Source organism: Prionailurus bengalensis, chromosome F2, assembly GCF_016509475.1.
Source record: "Prionailurus bengalensis isolate Pbe53 chromosome F2, Fcat_Pben_1.1_paternal_pri, whole genome shotgun sequence".
Classification (NCBI taxonomy): domain Eukaryota; kingdom Metazoa; phylum Chordata; class Mammalia; order Carnivora; family Felidae; genus Prionailurus; species Prionailurus bengalensis.
In genome coordinates this window covers 57,655,821-57,676,729 of record NC_057353.1, presented here as the reverse complement: position 1 = coordinate 57,676,729, position 20,909 = coordinate 57,655,821, and the positions used below count along the sequence as shown (strand labels likewise).

The 20,909-nt window shown below is 36.8% G+C and overlaps 1 protein-coding gene across 1 annotated transcript in view; it reads left to right on the top strand.

The window, feature by feature from the left end:
- CSMD3 (CUB and Sushi multiple domains 3) overlaps positions 1 to 20,909 on the top strand; it is a 1,274,540-nt gene that overhangs the window by 687,360 nt on the left and 566,271 nt on the right. Inside the window, exon 13 of the mRNA XM_043601622.1 lies at positions 11,273 to 11,385. Coding sequence (XP_043457557.1) covers positions 11,273 to 11,385 — 113 coding nt within the window. The remainder of the gene's footprint in view (positions 1 to 11,272; positions 11,386 to 20,909) is intronic.

Genomic DNA, 20,909 nt, shown 5'->3' with positions numbered 1-20,909 from the left:
ACCTGAGCCAAAATCAAGAGGTGGATGCTTAACTGACCAAGCCACCCAGGAGCCCCAATACAAATGTATTAAAAATATACTAAAACCATTTGAATACTCATTTGAGAATGATCTAAGACTCCTTCCTGCATGGCAAAAAAAGCACCCTTGATTGTCAGTGATGGGAGTTGAACAGAAAGTCGTCCAAAGTGGATGAATCCTACAGTTTGAGTCTAAACTACACTGCTTGCAGGGATGTTGGGAGGAACCTGCCATTGAGGCAGCATGCAAAGCGCATAGTTTCAAGGGAGATACCCAGTGTTAAAAAATAGAATTGGGGCGCCTGGGTGGCGCAGTCGGTTAAGCGTCCGACTTCAGCCAGGTCACGATCTCGCGGTCCGTGAGTTCGAGCCCCGCGTCGGGCTCTGGGCTGACGGCTCAGAGCCTGGAGCCTGTTTCCGATTCTGTGTCTCCCTCTCTCTCTCTGCCCCTCCCCTGTTCATGCTCTGTCTCTCTCTGTCCCCAAAATAAATAAACGTTGAAAAAAAAATAAAAAAAAAAATAGAATTAAAAATAAAATCACCTACCAACAAAGAATCCTTTTCACTATATGTAAAAAAGACTGAATTAGTTTTAATATTGAATAAGGATTAAACCAGACTGTGACCCACATTGTAGGCAATCTGCTAAAGAGATTGAAAAAAGAGAGAAACAATCTCACTCATTTGTGTAAGCAGGTGCAATCCATTACATACATGTTAATTATCCTTATCAAAAGTAAAACAAAATAAACGTTTTATCCTCATGATAAGCTGTAAGTGACATCCTGGAGCCAAGTACCATGGCTTTAACTCTCGCTCATGGAAGGAGTGTAAAAGGATGCCATCTTTTTTCATGTTCACATTGCAAAGAAATGACTCCAAGGCCTCCATGCAAGACGTTTTGGACAAAACCAGAAGCGGTATGTTTAGCTTTTAAAACATTCACATCTAAAAGAAAGAGAGAAAGCAAGCATTTATAATTTTAAGTTTTCTAAAGGAAATGATAAAAAGAAATGGAAAAGGAGGAAAGTTTTCTTTCCCTTTTGGAACCACAGACAATTCAAAAATGTTTTATTTGTATTTGTGCTTATAATTTTTCTTTTTGTGACTACTTTACAATAAAACTACAATTTTATAATTATCTCTATTGCTGTTTCTACTTTTCCTCTGGGCAGTTTGCAGTCCTCTAAATATACAGCAAGCCCACAGTAAAATACAAAGCAAAGCAATTACTAGGAATACAATAGGATGAATTTAAAATTACAGTACAATATTAGCCTTAGAGGAATAACCTTTAAATAAGTTGTAGAAATGGTGAATGGGTAAAGCAGATTCTTAATTAGCAATGATCAAAAATTCTCTAGGGGCACCTGAGTGGCTCAGTCGGTTGAGCATCCAACTTTGGCTCAGGTCATGATCTCACAGTTTGTGGGTTTGAGCCCTGGATCCGTCTCTGTGCTGACAGCTCAGAGCCTGGAGCCTGCTTTGGATTCTGTGTCTCCCTCTCTCTGCCCCTCCCCTGTTCGCACTCTGTCTCTGTCTCTGTCTCTGTCTCTGTCTCTCTCAAAAATAAACATTAAAATAAATAAATAATAAAAAGTTCTCTTTCACCAAACACTAGTTTCACAAATTGCTGTGATGTCTATATTGGTTATATATTCAAATGACTAACTGTTTATTATATTATTTTATAGTAGCTTATGAAATCTTACTAAGAGTAGCCTCACCCTGGAGCCTGAACCTAATTTTCTGAGTTTTTTCTTGAGAGCCCAGTAAATTTCTCCTAAGTTTCCATCAATCACATAGGAAGAATTACATTTACAAGATAATCCAGGCCCTGCAGTACTAATTCCATCCTTCCAAATAATTTTTCCAAGATGGAAACACAAAGATACCCAGAACCATTATCTAATATTAGTATGAGGCCCCTTTGAAGGGTACATATTATACTTCTAGTGTTTAATAATACATGGTTCTAATTATCATAAGTCTTGAGGACAAAGCCAGTCTGTCGGCCATGTTTTGCATGGGTCAAAATCAATAGTTATATTATTATAACAGTAAATCTCCATTGATAATAGACAATCGCTTTTGCTTATCCATACTTGGACTGGAGAGAACTTATATTTCAAAGTTAATCTAAGTGGCATTAGACCTAGCTTCTGCAGTCTTCATTTGTAAATGGCAGATTTCAGTCTGTCATCTAGTTAGATGCTTGTCATTCTGCAAGCTCTTTCCAATCAAACCAGTTAACAAAACTGGTTTTGTGTCAAATTTAGGGAGTGAGTGTTGCCAACTTTGAATCTGGAGTTCTCTCTTGTCCAGCAAGAGAGCGGATGCAGAATTAAATGTGTGAGAGAGCCTGATGTCCCGGAGGAGACAAGAGCCCAGAGTAAGGGTCCTTGCTCCATTTTTATTAGGATCAGAAGGCTTACAAACGTGATGGGTGTGAACAAAGAGACAATGAAACTGTGAACATTAACTTGTGTGTGTGAGAGAAAGGGGGTTTCGAAGATATGCAGTGTTAGGGGTTTGGGTCAATACAAAACAAAATCCAGGTGCCTGGGTGCTGGTCAGATGGTTGTTTATGGCAGGCAGGAGGCAAGCCATCTGTCTATCTAGTTTGCCTAGGGGAAGACAGAGCATGCTACCTCAGGCTCAACAAGGCACCTTTCTTTTGCTAATTAACTCTGCTCAGGGCAATTTCACTCTGCTGCCATCTATAGCCCTGTTTACCTGTGTACCTATTCTGGTACTTCCCTCCTGTGAAAGTAGCTTTCTGCTTTTGTACTATGTTGGGGGTGCTTTCACCCTGTTTACCTAATCTTGGGTGCTTTCATCCTAAACCTTGTTTACCCATTGGTGCAAACTCAGGGAATTGCTAAACTTATTCCCCACAAGTGAGTATCTGGATATGTATTAGTTACTTTACTTCGGCATTCTTAAAAACTAGTAAGAAGATAGTCTCACTTTTGTTCTGCCAGTAATTGGATTCCTGGATTTATAAGTCCAGATCACGTGTCTACTGGTATAAGAGAAAAATTATGTCAGACCAGTTAAAAAGGGAAGACTTTCCTCAAGACTATTGGCTCCTACTGCAATAGGGACCAATACTATTGAAATAGGAGTCAATACTATTACAATAGGGAAGAGGAATCAAACTCAACTGGTGAAATCAAAAATAGAGTGGTTTTTATGAGCTGAGAAAACTAGAGGAAAGTTACTGAAGAACTGTAGATGGGAGATTAGTCAGTATGAATAGGTCATCTGTGTTTGCTAATTGATGCTGATGTTGAGCTCTTACCCACCCACAGAAACTGAGAGATCAGAGTGCTAATTCCTTTGATGATTATGCTTCAGAGGGATGGCTCCCAGTTCCTTGAAAAAACACATTCTTGGGGTGTAGAAAATTTACTTCTCAAAGTGCAGAGAAAGGATTTACAATTCCAAGTTTTCTAAAGTAAATGCTCTTTAAAAAGGTAGGCTAGGTCTCTCTAGTCTGGAAGAAGACTGTTGAAAGTTTAGTTAAGCTCAGGGGAACATTAGGAATACAATTTTCAGATGTTTGGAAGTTGTGATTATGGGACATATTCCTGGGAGTACAAAAAGGAAAAAAATGCTTTAACAAATAACATGTTTTTGCCCCTAATAAAGCGTGATTTTTAAAGCAGTTGAAACAACATTGCTGTGAATAGGGTAGCAAGGCTGTCCATGAACATTCTAAGTTTGCGAGAATACCTTCTTTCAGTTGAGTTCAGTGCCATCATCAGTTGCTCTAGAAAATGTGTTTTAGGTCCTTTTTGAGAACAACTGCCTGACACTTTATGTGCTGCTGGCTTTACTTGGCAAGCCTGGGTCTCCCTAGGTTTTTCTTTCACTTTGATATGATCATATGAATGATCAACTTCACTTGAAAGACTCCCTCCATCACAGGACCGATCTTTCCTCTAGGACAATTTTAGGTGGATAGAATCGCCCGGTCAATAGTGGGGGCAGAATTCTTCTGGTGGGTCCTTCAAGGTCCTTATAACCTTATGTCTCAGGACTTCTAGGGAAGAAAAAAAGCCCTTTGAAGTATTGAACATGTTTATGAGAGGATTCAGTTAAATTGGGTACAGGACACGATCTCTGACCCCAGTTCATAAGTCTGCCAAATATAAGTTCAAAGGGAAAAATATTTTGCTTGCTTGCAGGGGTTGCTCTGATTTTTCATAAGGCTAGCAGTAAAGTTCTAGGCCATATGAAGCAAGTATCCTGCTGAATTTTAGGAAATGAGTTTGATTTATCTTATAGGAATCTGTAAATACGGGCATAATTACTGGATGGCAAGTAGAAATCAGGTAACTTCCTCTCTCTGATTCATTAGGCTGTGGTTTCCTCCAAGTGGAAAATGTGTGTATTAAGACAGAATTTACCACTGCCTGAGGATCGGCATTTGAACAGGGAAACACTTCTTCAGACCATCCAGATATCACAATACATAACTACACAAAATCTCTTAAACACCACAAGAATTAATTATATGACATCCAAGTGCCATCAAAATTCTAGAAAAGTTGGTTGGGGAAAACTGCCTGTACATAGTGGCCTGTAAAGCATTCTGCTGACAAATTTTTCATGTCTTTAGAATGTTTTGAACAACTTCATCTTTTAGTTATATGTGGTAAGAGTCTAGTGCCTTTAAAATCTCTCTTTTACTTAGATGATTATGTTGATGAGATAACATTACTACCCAAGAAATATGGACTATGCCATAGGAATATTTTTGTTAGATAATTCCCATAGTTCAGTCACATTTCTTTTAGCTCCTTTCCTTAATTTTTTTAATGTTTGTTTATTTTAGAGAGAAAGAGAGAGAGAGAGAGAGAGAGAGAGAGAGAGAGAGAGAACACGAGCATGAGTGGGGGAGGGGCAGAGAGAGAGGGAGAGACAGAGTCCAAAGCAGACTCCAGGCTCTGAGTTGTCAGCACAGAGCCTGATGCAGATCTCGAACTCATGAACAGTGAGATCATGACCTGAGCTGAAGTCAGATGCTTAACCAATTGAGCCCTAGACGCCCCTTTCAGCTCCTTTTCTAATCCATTTGTACATTTGTGTGTGTGTGTGTGTGTGTGTGTGTGTGTGTGTGTGAAGCATATTTTTTGGGAATTAACAAAAACTCTTATTGTATTGGATATGAGGCTTCTAAGTTTGAAGTCTGCCACATTTAACAGTGGCTTTTGAAGCTCTGTCAGCAAAATCATTGCCTTCTGAAGTTTTCATTCTGCCTGTGTGAGCTCTACATGAGAACACTGATCTGAGCAGGCAGTTGTACAACCTTTAACAAGTCAGCTATCAATCTTCCATGAGATACTTTATTTCCCCTCAAAGTAGAAAATCTTCTGTTTTTCCAAATTTGTTCTGCTGCATGACAGGTAACAAACACTTACTATATAGGGGTGCAATTTCTTTTTATTGCTATTGACGAGGCAGCTTGTGTCATCTAAGTTCAGGGCAAAATAGAAGCTTCCAAAATTTCGTAAGAAATCAGTAGACCATACAAAACCTCAAGTATCCAGAGCATATGACATACTGGCAAAAATTATTAAATTGTCATTGATGAACAAGAATATCAGACAAATCAAGTCAGGGCCAAGCGTCTTCTTCTATTACCATGGAACAGCTGTGATCATCTATTTGATTAGGATCTGGTAAAAAAAAAAAAAAAACTCACAGGATCTAAGAGATTACATTTATTAACAGAGTATTAGGATTGAAGAATAATGCCTGTTTATAAGTAGCCTGATGGCATACCCACAGGTTTGGAATCTTACACCCTTGAGAGATAGCTGTCACAACACACAGGACTTGGAAAGAAGTCAGCCAGGTGACTCAAGGTAAGGACCTGAGCCTTTTTTAAAATGTGTCTGCTGCTACCAAAGCATCCCAGTACCCACAGTGCCGTGGTCCCCAGAAGACCCGAGAAATAACATTATTGATAGGTGGTCTCATCCTCACTTTTGAGTGAAGATTCCAAAATTAGCACCTTGATTTTCACAACACAACTGTATTTCAAAATTCAGAATCCCAACACTGAGACAGTACTGAGCAGTTACCATGCATTTGCTCTACCAGAGGTTTTGCACGCTCTGCAGAGGTTCGAATCCATTGTCTACAATATCGTCCTAATCCCCAAAATTGTCTAGATTGTTTTCATGTCGTAAGGTATTTCATTTGCAAAATGCGATGACTACTATAGTGTATCCTTTGGAGGCCGTTAGCATCAACAGATACCCTGAATATTTTACCTCGGTTTGGCAGCAATGCACTTTATCTGGTGAGGCCGTGTGCCCTTGTGAAAGAAGGAAATTGTAACGAAGGCAAAGCATCGTTTCTACTTGACGCTTTAGTATCTGATTCTACCGGAAAACCATCTACATATTGAAACCTACAGATCCTTCTGGTGGGACAGCTTTCATTAAGTTTTCCTGTATATGACTAGAGAAATAGTAAGAGGGTACTGAAACCCCTGAAAAATCGTTTCCATAAATATTGAACTTCTTCCTACGTAAAAGCAAACTAGAATTTAGACTTGTCCATGATGGGAACTGGCAGAAAAAAAAAGGCAGAAAATAGATACATTGGAGAAAAGCTTTGCAGAGGATGGCACCAAAATTATAATAGTTCTGGTGTTAGGAACTACAGGCATTCATGGAACAATGAATGTATTTATTTCCTTAAGATCTTATAAACAAGGTAACCATCTTTATCAAATTTAACTTCTTTACGGGGAGTTGGCAGTATTAATATTATAGGGTGAGTACCCTTTCTTTTATAATTATCCTTTGTTTTTCTAATTTTTTATAATTGATTTTTTCCTTCTAGTTGAGCCCTCAACAGAGAGTATTGTTTGGCACATGACTTTTGCTTTTGATGCGTGATTTCCATTGGTTCTGTATCTCGCATTAAATCAGTGTTATTATTCCTTGGACCTAAAGTAATATATCGATATGTTTCTGTTCAGGGTACTTTTTCCATGTGCCGTGGGACTGCAGTCCTCTGTTATATCCCTTTTCTTGTGGAAGGCACATAGTAACCAAACCAGATGCTTTTTTTCAAGGACTTTTCACAGACACTCCAGATGGAGTATACAATATGGTAGTCTTAATTTGCATGAGAAATCTCTCCCCAAAAGGTTTGCAGGGAATCAGAAGAAAGTAAGAAAACGTTTTCCTCAGTCATGGGATCTCTTCATGTGGGAACCAACGTAAGAAAAGACGCATAAAGCTGATTCAAATTACCAATGACCTGTATTGATCTATCACAATTAAAATCTGAGCACTTTTTGGGGAAATTTCAGAATAAGTAACAGTAGTATCTACCAGAAAAAAACAAGGATATGTTAGCCAGAGGGCAATTTACTGTAACGTGCATTTCACCAGTGACGTAAACAGTCTTAACTGAACAGTTAACTAGCAGGTTTTAACTTTTCATTTTCTTTTTCATATTTGTTCTGATTGTCCCCAAACTGAGTAACTACTGGTAAGATTTGAGTAATAGTTGTCCTTTCCATTCTACCCACCCCCCTTTTTCCTTAATTTGAGCTTGGATAGTCAGGACAAGAGCTAAGATAAAGGTGGGTAGAGCCAGAGGACAATTTTCACCTGCCCCTAGAATCATGCTAGTAAATTCTATAAAAGTCTCAACAAATGCTATATGGAGAATAATAGGGGATTCACCTGTCTTCTGTTTATAACACTGTGGTTTCTCCCAGCTCACCTTTAGAAGAAAGGCTGTGTCAGTGTCTTTCAGTGGGTCTCCTGAACGCTTCGTTCTTCCACAGTTATGGAAGATAGTGGATACCTGGCTACTCTTTAATGTGGTTGGTGGGTCTTCGTCTGGTCCCCAACATGCTTGGTCTGTCAAATGAGCAAAATCGGCTGATTGCAGAATTCCACATGGTAGCTAGTCCACATCCCCAAGTGTGGGGCTGTAAATTTAAAGGAGAAAGAGACGGGGGTAAACAGAGGGAGCAGAGACAACAGAGGAAAGAAGGCAGAGGCTCTGTGAAAGAGAAAGTCACTTGAATTGTCAGGGTTTTTTTCTTCCATTCTTTTCAATCTTTACTCTGACTGTCCAAATCATTTTTAACTTTCCTCTTAGAATGATATCTATACAATAAATACAAGTATTCAGTTTCCTTGGGATGATGCCCTCCTAAAACCCTCAAAAATCCTGAAAGACGAGATCCTTCCATTATTCCAAATGTGACAGAGAGACAGTACCTGTTTAAAAGAATGAACTGCAAGCATCCCATATTTTTCACCATCAGAGCTAATCATGATATTGATGGGATTGTAGAGCCCAATTTACCCTTGTTTCCTAATAATAAAACCTTAAATTTGAGAGAGTAGTTCATTCAGATAGTATTTCAAAAAAGCAGAATGCTAGAAGAGAGACTTTATAATCCAAAGCATTTTACCAGACTGTTTGTGACCACAAGACTTTTAGCTGGTCCATTTAATTCAAAAACTGCCCTTGTATCCCATCCTCATCACCAAATTGTTGGGGAAATATAATTAAAGAGAAAATCTCCCGTCAGCCTAGTCAATGCTGTCCACAGAATGTAAGAATGAACAAAACAGTTTTAATATTAAATAAGCATTACACCAGACTGTGATGTGTGTGTATCATGGGCAAGCCACTAAGGAGATTGCAGAGAAATAAATCTCGCCCTTTTATATAGTCAGGCAGATACAGTCACTTAGATGCATGTTCATTGTCTTATCCAAAAAAAATTAAAGATAAAACTTTTCCAATCTTTATGATGGACAGGGAGTTACATCATGGAATTATGTGGCTAGACTTAAATTCCCACAAAAGCGGGGAAACAAGGCAACATCCTCCTTGATGTTTGCCTTTCAAAGAGATAGCACCCAGGCCTCCAAGACAGACATTCACAAGATCCAGCATTGGCAAGAGGCTTAATTGACTTAAAATATTTATATACATTTGAAAAAAACAGATATTTATGATTTCAAATTTTCTAAAGGAAATGCTAAAGAGAAGGGGGTTTTCTCCTTTAGCATAATGGAATTTATTCATTTATTATTTTGGAAGAGAGAGAGAGAGAGAGAGAGAGAGAGAGAGAGAAGGCAAGCACACAAGTGGGGTAGGGGCAGAGATAGAGAGGAGGGAGAGAATCCTAAGCAGGTTCCGCACCATCAGCGCAGAGCCCGAAGCAGGGCTGGATCTCACAACTTGTGAGATCACGACCTGAGCCAAAATCAAAAGTCAGATGCTTAAGCAACTGAGACACCCACGTGCCCTGCATCATGGACATTTTAAATTATTATTATTTTTAAGATTTCTATTTATTCTTACACCAGCCATGAGGTGGGAACTGGGTAGGATCATAGGGAAACAAGTTAGCCAGGGGACAGTTTAGACTGTATGTGTTAACTGTTTTTTATGAACTGACACAATTATCATGCCAGAAGTTTGGGACTGGTAAAAGTTCAGGACTGAAAAAGAAATGAAAACATAGTAAAGTAAATAATAATTCAATCCTCTCATGAAAACAACCTTTAATAATTGATGTGAGATAGATTGTTGGTGCATTTGATATGGTGTGCCTGACATATGTCCTCGAGTGTTAAGCTCTCATGCCCATTTCATAGTGAAATGATTTTACTTTCTGTCATGTCTCTGAGGTTGAGTCCTCACTCTTGCCCCTAAATAAACCTGTCTCTCTACTATAGCTCAGAAGAGTAGTACTTATCAACTCACCAATTTGAAAATTGGAAGTTCGTATACCACAAAGTTTAACTGCATGATCTTTTAGCCAGAAGACCCAGAAGCAATGAAACATCTTTTCAAATGATGGGGTGTGTGCGTGTGGACATATATAGATATGTGTACAAAGGTGTATATACAGATATACATAAAGGATAATGTATGTATGTAAATCTTTTATATTATAATAATTTTACATTTGCTTTGGCAGGAAGAAAATGAATACGCTTTAAGATTCCATAATATTTTATAGTATCTTTATATCTTACCAGTATTCCTCAGTATCACATATAACCCCGTAATTAAATCATTGTATTTAGCTGAGGTTATTTGTGACAGATTCCCATAAATTCTGTCACACTGGACACTAGTGACACAGCTATATTTAATGCAGTCTGCTGACGATATTTTGCAGTTTGGGTGGCTGAGTAATGAGCAGAGCATTTTGCCGTCATGGTCACTTTGAGGATATGGGCATCCGTGCTGCCCTCTGCTGGTTTAATTGTAGTGTAGCCTCCATCCAAATGCCTGTTCTCTTAGGTACCCATTTTATTTTGGAGGGGAAATTTGTAGCTTCTCTCCTCATGTAATTTTCCAGCAATCCTCATGGTCTAGCAACAAAGTAGGTAAACACTTAAGAATTCCTTCTTTTAAAAGCCTATCTTTCAGTATATAATTTAGAAGTCTTTACTAATATGGATATTTTACTCAGCAGTGAATCCATTTTTTTTTTCCTCTTCCTATTCTTGACAAACTCCCCCTCGCCCAAAGTCTTATTTACTCATTTGCTTTCTTCCTTTATATGACCCTTGGCTTTGGTTCAAACGTGTGACTGTAACATAATTAATGATAGAGGGAAACATGAGGTAATTCCCCTTTTTAAGGTTAAAAAATTGAGCATTACTGAATGAGATTATTAATGCATAGATCCAGTGATGCTGCATCAAACTAGCAGCATGTTTCTAAGGTAAAACTGTTTGCAGTAAGACAAAAATACATGACATAGGTAGTCTGATATCAGTATTGCAAAGGGATATATTATATTCCATGCCATTTTATTGTTTTGCACAGTGCTTGAGTGTTTTTCTACAATATTTCTTTAGAACAGCGTTCTGTAAAACTTGAAAGGTTAAAATAAAGAGCATGCCTGGTGTTTTAAAAAAAATAAAGATTTTTTTAGATCCTTTTTTTCTTTTCAGTTCAAAAGAAGTATAAGATTCTCTGATAGTCTAAAATTTAGTATCTTGCCTCAGGGTTATGAAAGACCTAACCTAGTTAAACACATGAACTGGCACTTGCTCATAATAAATCTCGATCACTAAATTGTGTGGTTTGTTCTATTATATCAAGGCAAGTTTATCTGACAGTCTTTTTTTTTCTAGCCAAGAAAATACTGAGAAACAGTTCTGTCTCATAATTTGCATGCAGAGAATGTTTTAATAACACATTTCTCTCTTCTCCGTCCATCTCTCTTTTAGGCTGACTGGAAGCTTTGTGCCAGACTTGATAGTGAGCATGAGTAGCCAAATGTGGCTGCACCTTCAAACAGATGAAAGTGTTGGATCTGTTGGCTTCAAGGTTAACTACAAAGGTAATGATGGATTGCTACTGTGGGAAATATGCTATCTTAATACCACCAGGGGATACTTTTAAATTCGAGCTTAATTGCATCTACAAATAAAAGTTTCCCAGAACATAAGCAAGAATATATTCTACCAAAATGCTTCTTTTTTAAACTTAACTATAAATGTTGATTTCACTTCTCTTTAAGTAAAAATAGGACTGGCTTTCTTCTTTTCCTTTAGGATGTGTCTATTTTGCATACTTCATCTCTCCCCCAGGCTACTGTAATTTCCCTCTATTTTAGTCACTCTGGACTCCTCGCCTTTCCCAGAACAGACAATGTAGTTTTATACATTTATACAATTTGCCTGATGAAAGTAATATACTGATGATTAAATACTTAAATCCAAAGTAAAGGATTTAATTCCCCAAAGAATTTAGGGCACCGCTTTTTGAGGGGATTGGAGGGATCTATCAGTTATTCTTTTAGCTCAGATACATGGTCTTGGTGTTCAAATGATCGATTCCTATGTAAGTGATGGGTCACAAATGTGTTAAATTGCTACCGCCCACCCCGGTATTGGCAGTGATCCAGACTGATGACAAATGACCTGGGTATAACAAAATCTTTTGTTCTGGTTCCATTTATAAGAGATAGATGCAAACATTGTAACATCGCAAATGACCATGACACATGGTGGACCTTGGTTAAAAGCAAATAGAGACAGTGGATATATACACACAACATGTATATTAGAAATGCAAATATAGAACCCTCACTGAAAAATATATCAATGTTAATAAATTCACTTGAAATCTATACCTTAAAAATGAAAATGTATAAGAAAGCAGCAGAACATTATGTTGCCAGATTTTATTATTTCTGTCGTGGTGAAAATCATTTTTCTCTGTCTTATCAATTTAAACAAGAGCTGTTAAAAATTCTCTTACTTGCATTATAATAATTTTTAATCAGTTTCCTTTTTCAAACAGTGGCTTGCCATGCCTTTGTATCTGGACACATGGAAATGAATGCATGATGTTGTCAGGGAGACAGAACACATGCACTCAGTGTTTTTAACTTGTGACTAAATTTGGTACTATATTAATTTGAATAGTTCAGGAAATCTGTATAAATGTCAGTTACAAAAAAATAAAAAGGTTAGCCTGATTATAATTTTAAATATATCCCTCCTCCATTTAAAAATCCACATCTGTCTCAGTAAATACAACAGAATCGCAACCTTTCAAGAATGGTCAGCTTTTGTTAAAAGTCTCTGCATGTTGACGTTTTCATTTGAAAAATTTTTCCACTCTAAATCACTAAATGAAGGTGGCATCTTTGTATTCCTCTTGGTTTTATTATTTTCTTCACCCTATGAAGGTTACCTGTCAGAAAACCTATAGTTGTGTAATCCTTAGAAACTATATAAATCATTAATGATAATGCTTCCACAAAGAACACAGTTGTTAAGGCTCATAAAACTTGCTGGAGAAGTAGAGGAGTTCCAACCATATTTACAAAGCTCTCCACTCCGCTGCAGTTCAAGAGCTGAGGTAGATTATAAAGGAGCACAATTAATTTGTTTTCTTTCTGCCCAGTTTTCAACACATAATTAAAAAAAAAAGTCTCCTAAGGATCTACTGTGTGTTGGCTACTGAATGAGTTGTTGAATATAGAAAGAAGAGCCAGATGTAGTCTCTCAGGAAGATCGTAATACAGTGGCACAGAAAAACATAACCAAGCACTCAAGCACGAATATCTACAGAGATGAGAAAATTGAAACCAACACGGGAGATTCTTAGTGAATGATGCCTTTACTCGTCCCCATCTCTTCCCTCTATTCTAATCTAACCTCCTCTGCACCGTGAATGATCTCTAGCAGCAAGGAAGTGTCACGTGACACTCCAGCCGTAGGTGTTTTCATACTTTTCATTGCTTAGAGATAAAGTCCACAACTTCTAGAGATTTTACCTTCCAGCTTTGTTCAGCTTGTCTTTTTCTTTCTATAATCCAGTTTTCTCAAAGTATCTGCAACCCTCCATCCCAGCAAGTTGTTTCTTACCTCTCCTCTGAGCACATGCAGACAATTCTCTCTGGGTCTCTATTCTTATTTTATCAGCATCACATCACTCACCCTGCAAGACAAAATTCAAACATTTCTTCTGGGAAGTCTTTCTTAATTCTTCTTATCACAAAATAACACTTCCTCTGTTTTATAAGACATGTACCATATATTATATATACACACACGCACACATTATCTTACCAGATGGAAATATGTCACATTCATCTTCATATTTCCATTAGCAACCTTTTGCTATGTCATCATGGGTGATTAGTAAAACTGAACAAATGATTTAACCTGTAAATGTGATGTAATATAGGGTAAAATATGTCCTTAAAAATTTAGTTTACCATGATTTTTTTTTCCTACTGTGAAAATCATACTTTTGCATTCTCCATGATTTAAAACCTGAGCTCAAAGTTGAAGCAGGGTTCATTTTGAGAAGTTTCAAATTTTGATGTGCAGATAGCTTCAGCAACTTCGCCTACTAAAAATAATTTTCATAATTACCACGCTCTGTGTTAAGTAGTGTGTTGGTTCTAAATGGAACACCTGCTATAAAAACTTTCCAGATTGATCTAAAGATGTCTTCTTTTTGTCATCTGTAGATTTTGCATGAGACAGCATTGACTTAGCTCTCCTGTAAATTAAACATAGATTTTACGGCATATTTTCTTTTAATATATGTATGTATATATTATGTTGTGCTCATTGCCTGTGACAGTTCTTCCAAAACTTGCTTTAAAAGAAAATAAGATTCCAATGACATCTCCTATTAAGAAACCCAAAATAGAAAAAGATTAAAAGCTGGGTGGCTTTGGTGGAAGGGGTGGGAAGGAGGATTGGCACCCCCATTGATCAGACTGCCCCTCATTTCCTCTGAGTACAAGGAAACCCTAATGCTCCAAAAAACCTGTTTGAAAATCACTTTTTTAAGACCATACTTTGATGTAGAGACCAACAATGTATCTGTAAATATAAAATGACACATAGTTGACTAAGTTGTCATATCTTTATTTTTTTTAATTTTTTAATCTTCATTTTATTTTTGAGCTTATTTGTTTGAGACAGAGACAGAGACATGGGAGGGGCAGAGAGAGAGGGAGAAAGAGAGAATCTCAAGCAGGCTCTACACTGTCAGCACACAGCCTGATGCGTGGCTCAAACTCACCAAGAGTGAGATCATGTCCTGAGCCAAACTGAGTCGAATGCTTAACCGACTGAGCCAGTTGTCATTACCTTTAGAATTTCAGTTTTAATCTTTGGAACTATCAGTGCTTTAATCTTAGAATTTGCACATTAACTGTCTTAAACTATAAAAAGGCAACAGGTGTTTGAAGCAAAAAAAAAAAAAGTTCCTTAATAGAAATGCAATTCATTCTTATTCATTTAAACTTCGCTTAATATTTATTATGTACGTGACAGTATGCTGAGTACTGTGTTCTATAGCAGAAATGAATAAAATAAACACTGTATTCTTGAGAAGTTTAATGATATTCCGTTACTTGTTAAAACCAGTAATGTCCATATTGGGTATAACAAATCACAGCCATCCTGCTCTGCAGGAAATTTGTGAGTTTGCCAAAACTATGATTCAAGATATGACACTAGGTGTTCCTGCTAAAAAGGAAGAATAACATAGCTATGTATGTTGCCACATTAGCCTTAGAGACATTAATTTTGTTTTCTTGTTTTATATTGTCATTATTTCAAATGTATATTAACCAGAAGAAAAGATAGTTCCCCCCACCCCCCACTGGACTTATTAGCATCCATTAACACTGTGCTATTTTTTAAAATATATTTTCATCTTCATCTAAGAAGACCTAAGCAACATTAAAAGTATAATTAATAATTACTAAGAACCTTGTATATTGCAATCACTTTGCCTACATTAACTCATTAAATCTACTTAAAACTTCAAGAGGTATCAATTACTACTCAATTTTACAGATCAGAAAAATGACTAGGATATAAGCACTATGATGTAGCAACTTTGGTCTGTTCTGTTCACTGTTGTATTCTCAGTATCTAGCACAGTGCCTAACACATAATAACCACTCAGTAAATATTTGTGGATATGTGAATGAATGGACCCAGGTATCAGATCATTAACTAAATGCAGAACCTCGATGTAACTTCATGATTTCATGATGCTCTCCATTATGAAATATTACGTTCTGTGTGGAGGTTAAGGGTTTTGGGGAAGCAGAAAGGTTAAAGCCTGAAGACAAGCTGAAGACCCTAATCAGTGTAAAAAGTGTAAGGATACCACAAGATTGAGTGAAATTACTGAGCTCCCATTGTCTCATCAGCTACACATAAAACTACACATAAAAAAACACACATACACAACAAAAGCCACTTGATTTCAAATGTCTGTATATTTTTATTTCCAGAGGGTAAGTTTATATTCTTTAGAGATATTTAGTAAGAGAGCTGAAAGTCCATGACAGAGGCATATAAGGAAAAATCTCTTTTTTTAAATGTTTATTTATTTTTGAGAAAGAAAGAGAAAGAGAGAGCACGCGAGCAGGGGACGGACAGAGAGAGGGAGACAGTGGATCCAAAGCAGGATCTGGCTGACAGCAGACAGCCCCATGTGGGGCTCAAACTCAAGAACCGTGAGATCATGACCTGAGCCAAAGTCGGAGGCTTAACCTACTGAGCCGCCCAGACACTCCAAATCTCCAGCTTTTATAGAGTTCTGAGAGTGATATTATCTCCTCATCTTAAAAATCAGGTTTTGGGGCGCCTGGGTGGCGCAGTCGGTTAAGCGTCCGACTTCAGCCAGGTCACGATCTCGCGGTCCGTGAGTTCGAGCCCCGCGTCAGGCTCTGCGCTGATGGCTCAGAGCCTGGAGCCTGTTTCCGATTCTGTGTCTCCCTCTCTCTCTGCCCCTCCCCCGTTCATGCTCTGTCTCTCTCTGTCCCAAAAATAAATAAACGTTGGAAAAAAAAAATTTTTTTAAAAATCAGGTTTTTTAATTAATTGCCTAATTTTCAGTCGTGTGACAGTGTGCATTCTCAACCATATAGCGTTAACAGCAAGTGTTAACAGCATGCACTGTTTTAAGCACATACATCATCTCATGTAATCAACTGCAATAAATCTGCAAGGCAGTTAGTATTATTATTCCTATTGTGTAGATGAAGTAATTGAGGCATGGCAAGTTAGACAATTTGTTCAAGATCACATGGCTAGTGGCTGGCAAAATCAAGATGACTGTGAACTCTATATTTTGACTGCTGCTTTTTAGAAACTTATATTCTGTCCATAAATCTTAGCTTGGATTTAAAGTTATTTAGATATTTAAATATTAAAATAGCTCTCAACTAAAGTACATGGCTAGAATTTAAAATTTTGATGAAGCCATCTGCTTTCATTAGATGACCTAAAATTTTGAAATGGAAATTTTCGTGAAAGATGATTATTTTACTTAAATATTTAGGATCATTAATTTTTACAGTTTAAAGTGAATGGACAGTCCTTTCTCTCATTGTAGAACTGAGGGATAGAGATCCCATTAGTTGCCAAAATGCAAGTTTTTAGTAATAAGGGCATATGCCACAGGTAAGATGGATTGATACCAATGATTTGAAAATTAGACAATTACTTCCAAGCGTGTGACCCAAATTGAAGTTCAAATTTAATAAAAACAATAACAGCAAACTTTGCTTCTTTAAAGTGCATGTTTAATTCTGGAGGTATCATTCTTCTTAAATCTATCAAATAGTGTTTTGGGAAGGTTAATTAGAACATTTTGTAGGTAGCTTCTGATGATACTTTAATAATTTCTACAACAAAAATCGTGACACACAAATCAGGCATCTAGGTTTTATGCTTTATGCTTATAACAGCACATTTTTCTTCTTTTTCCTGCTGTTTTCTTGATTTCTCCTTCTCTTCTTTCTCTCTCCTTTCTTCTTGTATCTTTATTTTTCTATGATACTACCATATTACTTTCCAACTGCCTTTCATTTGTAAATATATCATGACTGTCTTTCCAGCCCAATTGTATGGATTGGCCTTCATCTGATGACTGTACAATAACCCCCAAAATGTACACGCCATAATTGGACATGAGTCAGTAGTCATTTTGGTCATTACCTTTATTATGATATTAAAATGTTGAAATAAATATTCTTGTACAAGTTTCCATACATTTTTTTTTCTGTTTTACTGAGGAAGCAGATTCTGAAAATAGTATGGATATTGAAATAAGTAATGCATCTTAAGTAATTATTCCCTAAATTTTATATTTTCACTTCCTCAGAAGTGTAAAAATGAGGTTTTTCCCTACAACCTAAAATGGAATACTACTAATCTGTTAGGTGTTTGCCAATCTGATGTGTTATAAACACAGTATTATTGAATTTAATAGCTACAGGGTTATTGAACATCTTGTCATAGATTTATTAAATTAACCACCTGGATTTCATCCTCTTTGAAATTTTTCAGCTTCGTGCTCTTCGAAAGGCATTATTAATGGTCACAACTTATTGACTTTTCCTCTAATTCTGGGTGAACAGAGAATTAAACTTTCCTGTCCTCTTGAAGTTAAGTGTGGCCATGTGACTACTAAAGTGTAAATAAGTGACTGTAATCACTCCCAGGCCAAAGCATTGAATTATACTGTTGTTCCCTTTCAAAAGGAACAATGAGGCCATATCTTCCAGGTAGAACAGCTACAAATTGATGCTGCTTCCTTCACTTTGTGTTCCTGAGGGACTGTGGAGAGCAGAGGTCTTCTCCTCACCCCATTTCCCCAACTATATAGCATACGTTGCATGCACAAGACATAAACTTTGTTTTGCTAAGCCTCTAGAATTTCTGGGTTAATTTGTTATCCTCGCATAACCTAGTATATTCTGATGGATACACAATATAAGTTAGCCTATTCTTGGTTTGTCTGTGTACTCTTAACAAGTTGTAAGCACTTTGGGCACATTAGGGGTGTAACCCTTAGTTTGTCCATGCACTGCAAGTATTTTCTTGCAGTCTATTTTGATTCCATGAAATTGAAATGATATCAAGTTTTTAGTTTCTTCCTGTTCTAATCAAATGTATCATTCCTTTTATTTATTGCATTTGGACTTGTATAGGTGTTGTACGTCTTTTAACGATTTTATTAAAGTTACTATACACACACACACGTATACACACACACATACATACATATATATATATATGTATATGTATATGTATTATATATCATTTAACTATTTTTTTCTGCCAAACCATACTGCTTCAATTTCACTAGTCTTAAGGTTTTCTTTTTAAAATATCTTCTGGGCACATCTTCCTGCCACTATTTTTGTATTTCAAATTTCCATGACAATTCGCATAACACCTAACTTTCACCTTTATTGTAAAATAATTTTGTAGAATTACATAAAATAGTATTTGTGATTTTAATTAGAATTGTATTAATTGTATTAATTTTAATTGTATTAATTGCATTATATTAATTTTATATATTGCTTTGGTCTATATTGATTTAATTAGGTAATGTCTTGGCACACCTGGGTGGCTCACTCGGTTAAGCATCTGACTCTTGATTTCAGCTCAGGTCGTGACCTTGCAGTTCATGGGATCCAGCCCGTGTCTGGTGTGGAGCCTGCTTGAGAGTCTCTCTCTCCCTCTCCCTCTACCCCTCCCTTGCACTCTCTCAAAAAAACAAAAAACAAAAAAAACCACACACACACAAAAACAAAACAAAAACAAACAAAAAAAACCTACGTAATGCCTTCTCACCAAGTCATCTTTTGTCTTCTTAGATTTAAATTTTATGTTTTTATCTATTTTTTTAATGTTGATTTGTTTATTTTTGAGAGTGAGAGAGACAGCACAAGTTGGGGAGGGGTAGAGTAAGAGAGAGGGAGATAGAGAATCCAAAGCAGGCTCCAGATTCCGAGCTGTCAGCACAGAGCTCTACACAGGGCTCAAACTCACAAACCATGAGATCATGCCCTGAGCCAAAGTTGGATGCTCAATGGACTGAGCCACCCAGTCACCCCTATGTTTTATATATATATAAATATATAAATATATATTTATATATATAAATATATATAAATAATATATATATATACAGTTTCTTTTTCATTTATGACAGCTATATTTCTAAATATTTTTTACTTTTTTGGTAGATTGTAGTAGTATGTTTATTTTTCTATTTCCCTTTATAACTGATTAGAAATAACTATTATATTTTATCTTATTACTATATTTCTATTATAAAGACGAGTTGTTGAGTTTTACATATCTGTGTAGTGTTTAGCCATAGTACTTAATTCTTTGATAATTATGCACTGTAACAGTGGGAAGGCATTTATTAGGAAATTTATTTATTAAAAAAACTCAACTACTATTGTCTTAAATACGGGTTTACTATTCTCACATGACATGTCTAGGAAAGAGTAGATACTGATGTTGGATGACTGCTTCACATCGTCATCTGAGACTCAGATGCGTCCTTTCATTCTCTTCACCTTTCTTAGCATATCTGTCTTTATCCCCAAAGTTGTAACAGCACTGTTGCCGGACGTCTATTGTAGGAACAGATTGGAATTCCTCAAACCCTGTTAAATTATACTGATGAGAAGTAGCATTTCTGTCCATTTCTTCTTTTGATGACAGTGACTTTATTATTTTAATGTTTAATATGATACTTGACACAGATATGTGGAAAAGAGTCTTTTTACCAAGTCTGCCTACATTCTTCTTAGTCCTGTTTTACTCTGAGTTTTTATTAAGAATAGCTGATAAGAGGGGTGGGGGGCACCTGGGTGGCTCAGGCTCAGTTGGTTAAGCATCTGACTTTGGGTCAGGTCATGATCACATAGTTCGTGGGTTCGAGCCGTGCTTCGGGCTTTGTGCTGACAGCTCAGAGCCTGTAGTCTGCTTTGGATTCTGTGTCTCCCTCTCTCTGCCCCTCCCCCGCTCATGCTCTGTCTCTGTCTCTGTCTCTGTCTCTCTCAAAAATGAAAAAAAAAAAAAACATTAAAAAAATTAAGTAACAAAAGAATAGGTGCTAGGGTCACTTTTCTCCATTCAATGATACGAGTGCGTATTTAACCAAGTCACTCCTTTAACTATGTTCATAGGCTTCCTGATGGCTGGGACAAGCTACTACTGCCATAAAATCTTCTTGAACATAATATCTGATCTTTTGATACACTCTCAGATTCAATTTGCTAAGAATTTGATTATAATTTTTGTATCTAATTAAATATGTGAATTGGATTACAGTTTCTTCTTGCTAGTTTTATGATTGTGGCAGTCACAGAATGAGGGAGTTTGTCAATGCTCTGGGATAGTCTGAATAACAGAACAGTTACATATCTTTGAGAGGAAGAGAGAACTTAGCTATAAAATCATCTGGGCATTTTTGCTTAAAGGTAAATATTTAGCAAGTTTTAATTTTTTTCTTTGGCTATAACTCTCCATATCTCTGCTTGGATTAAGGTGTCTTTTTATA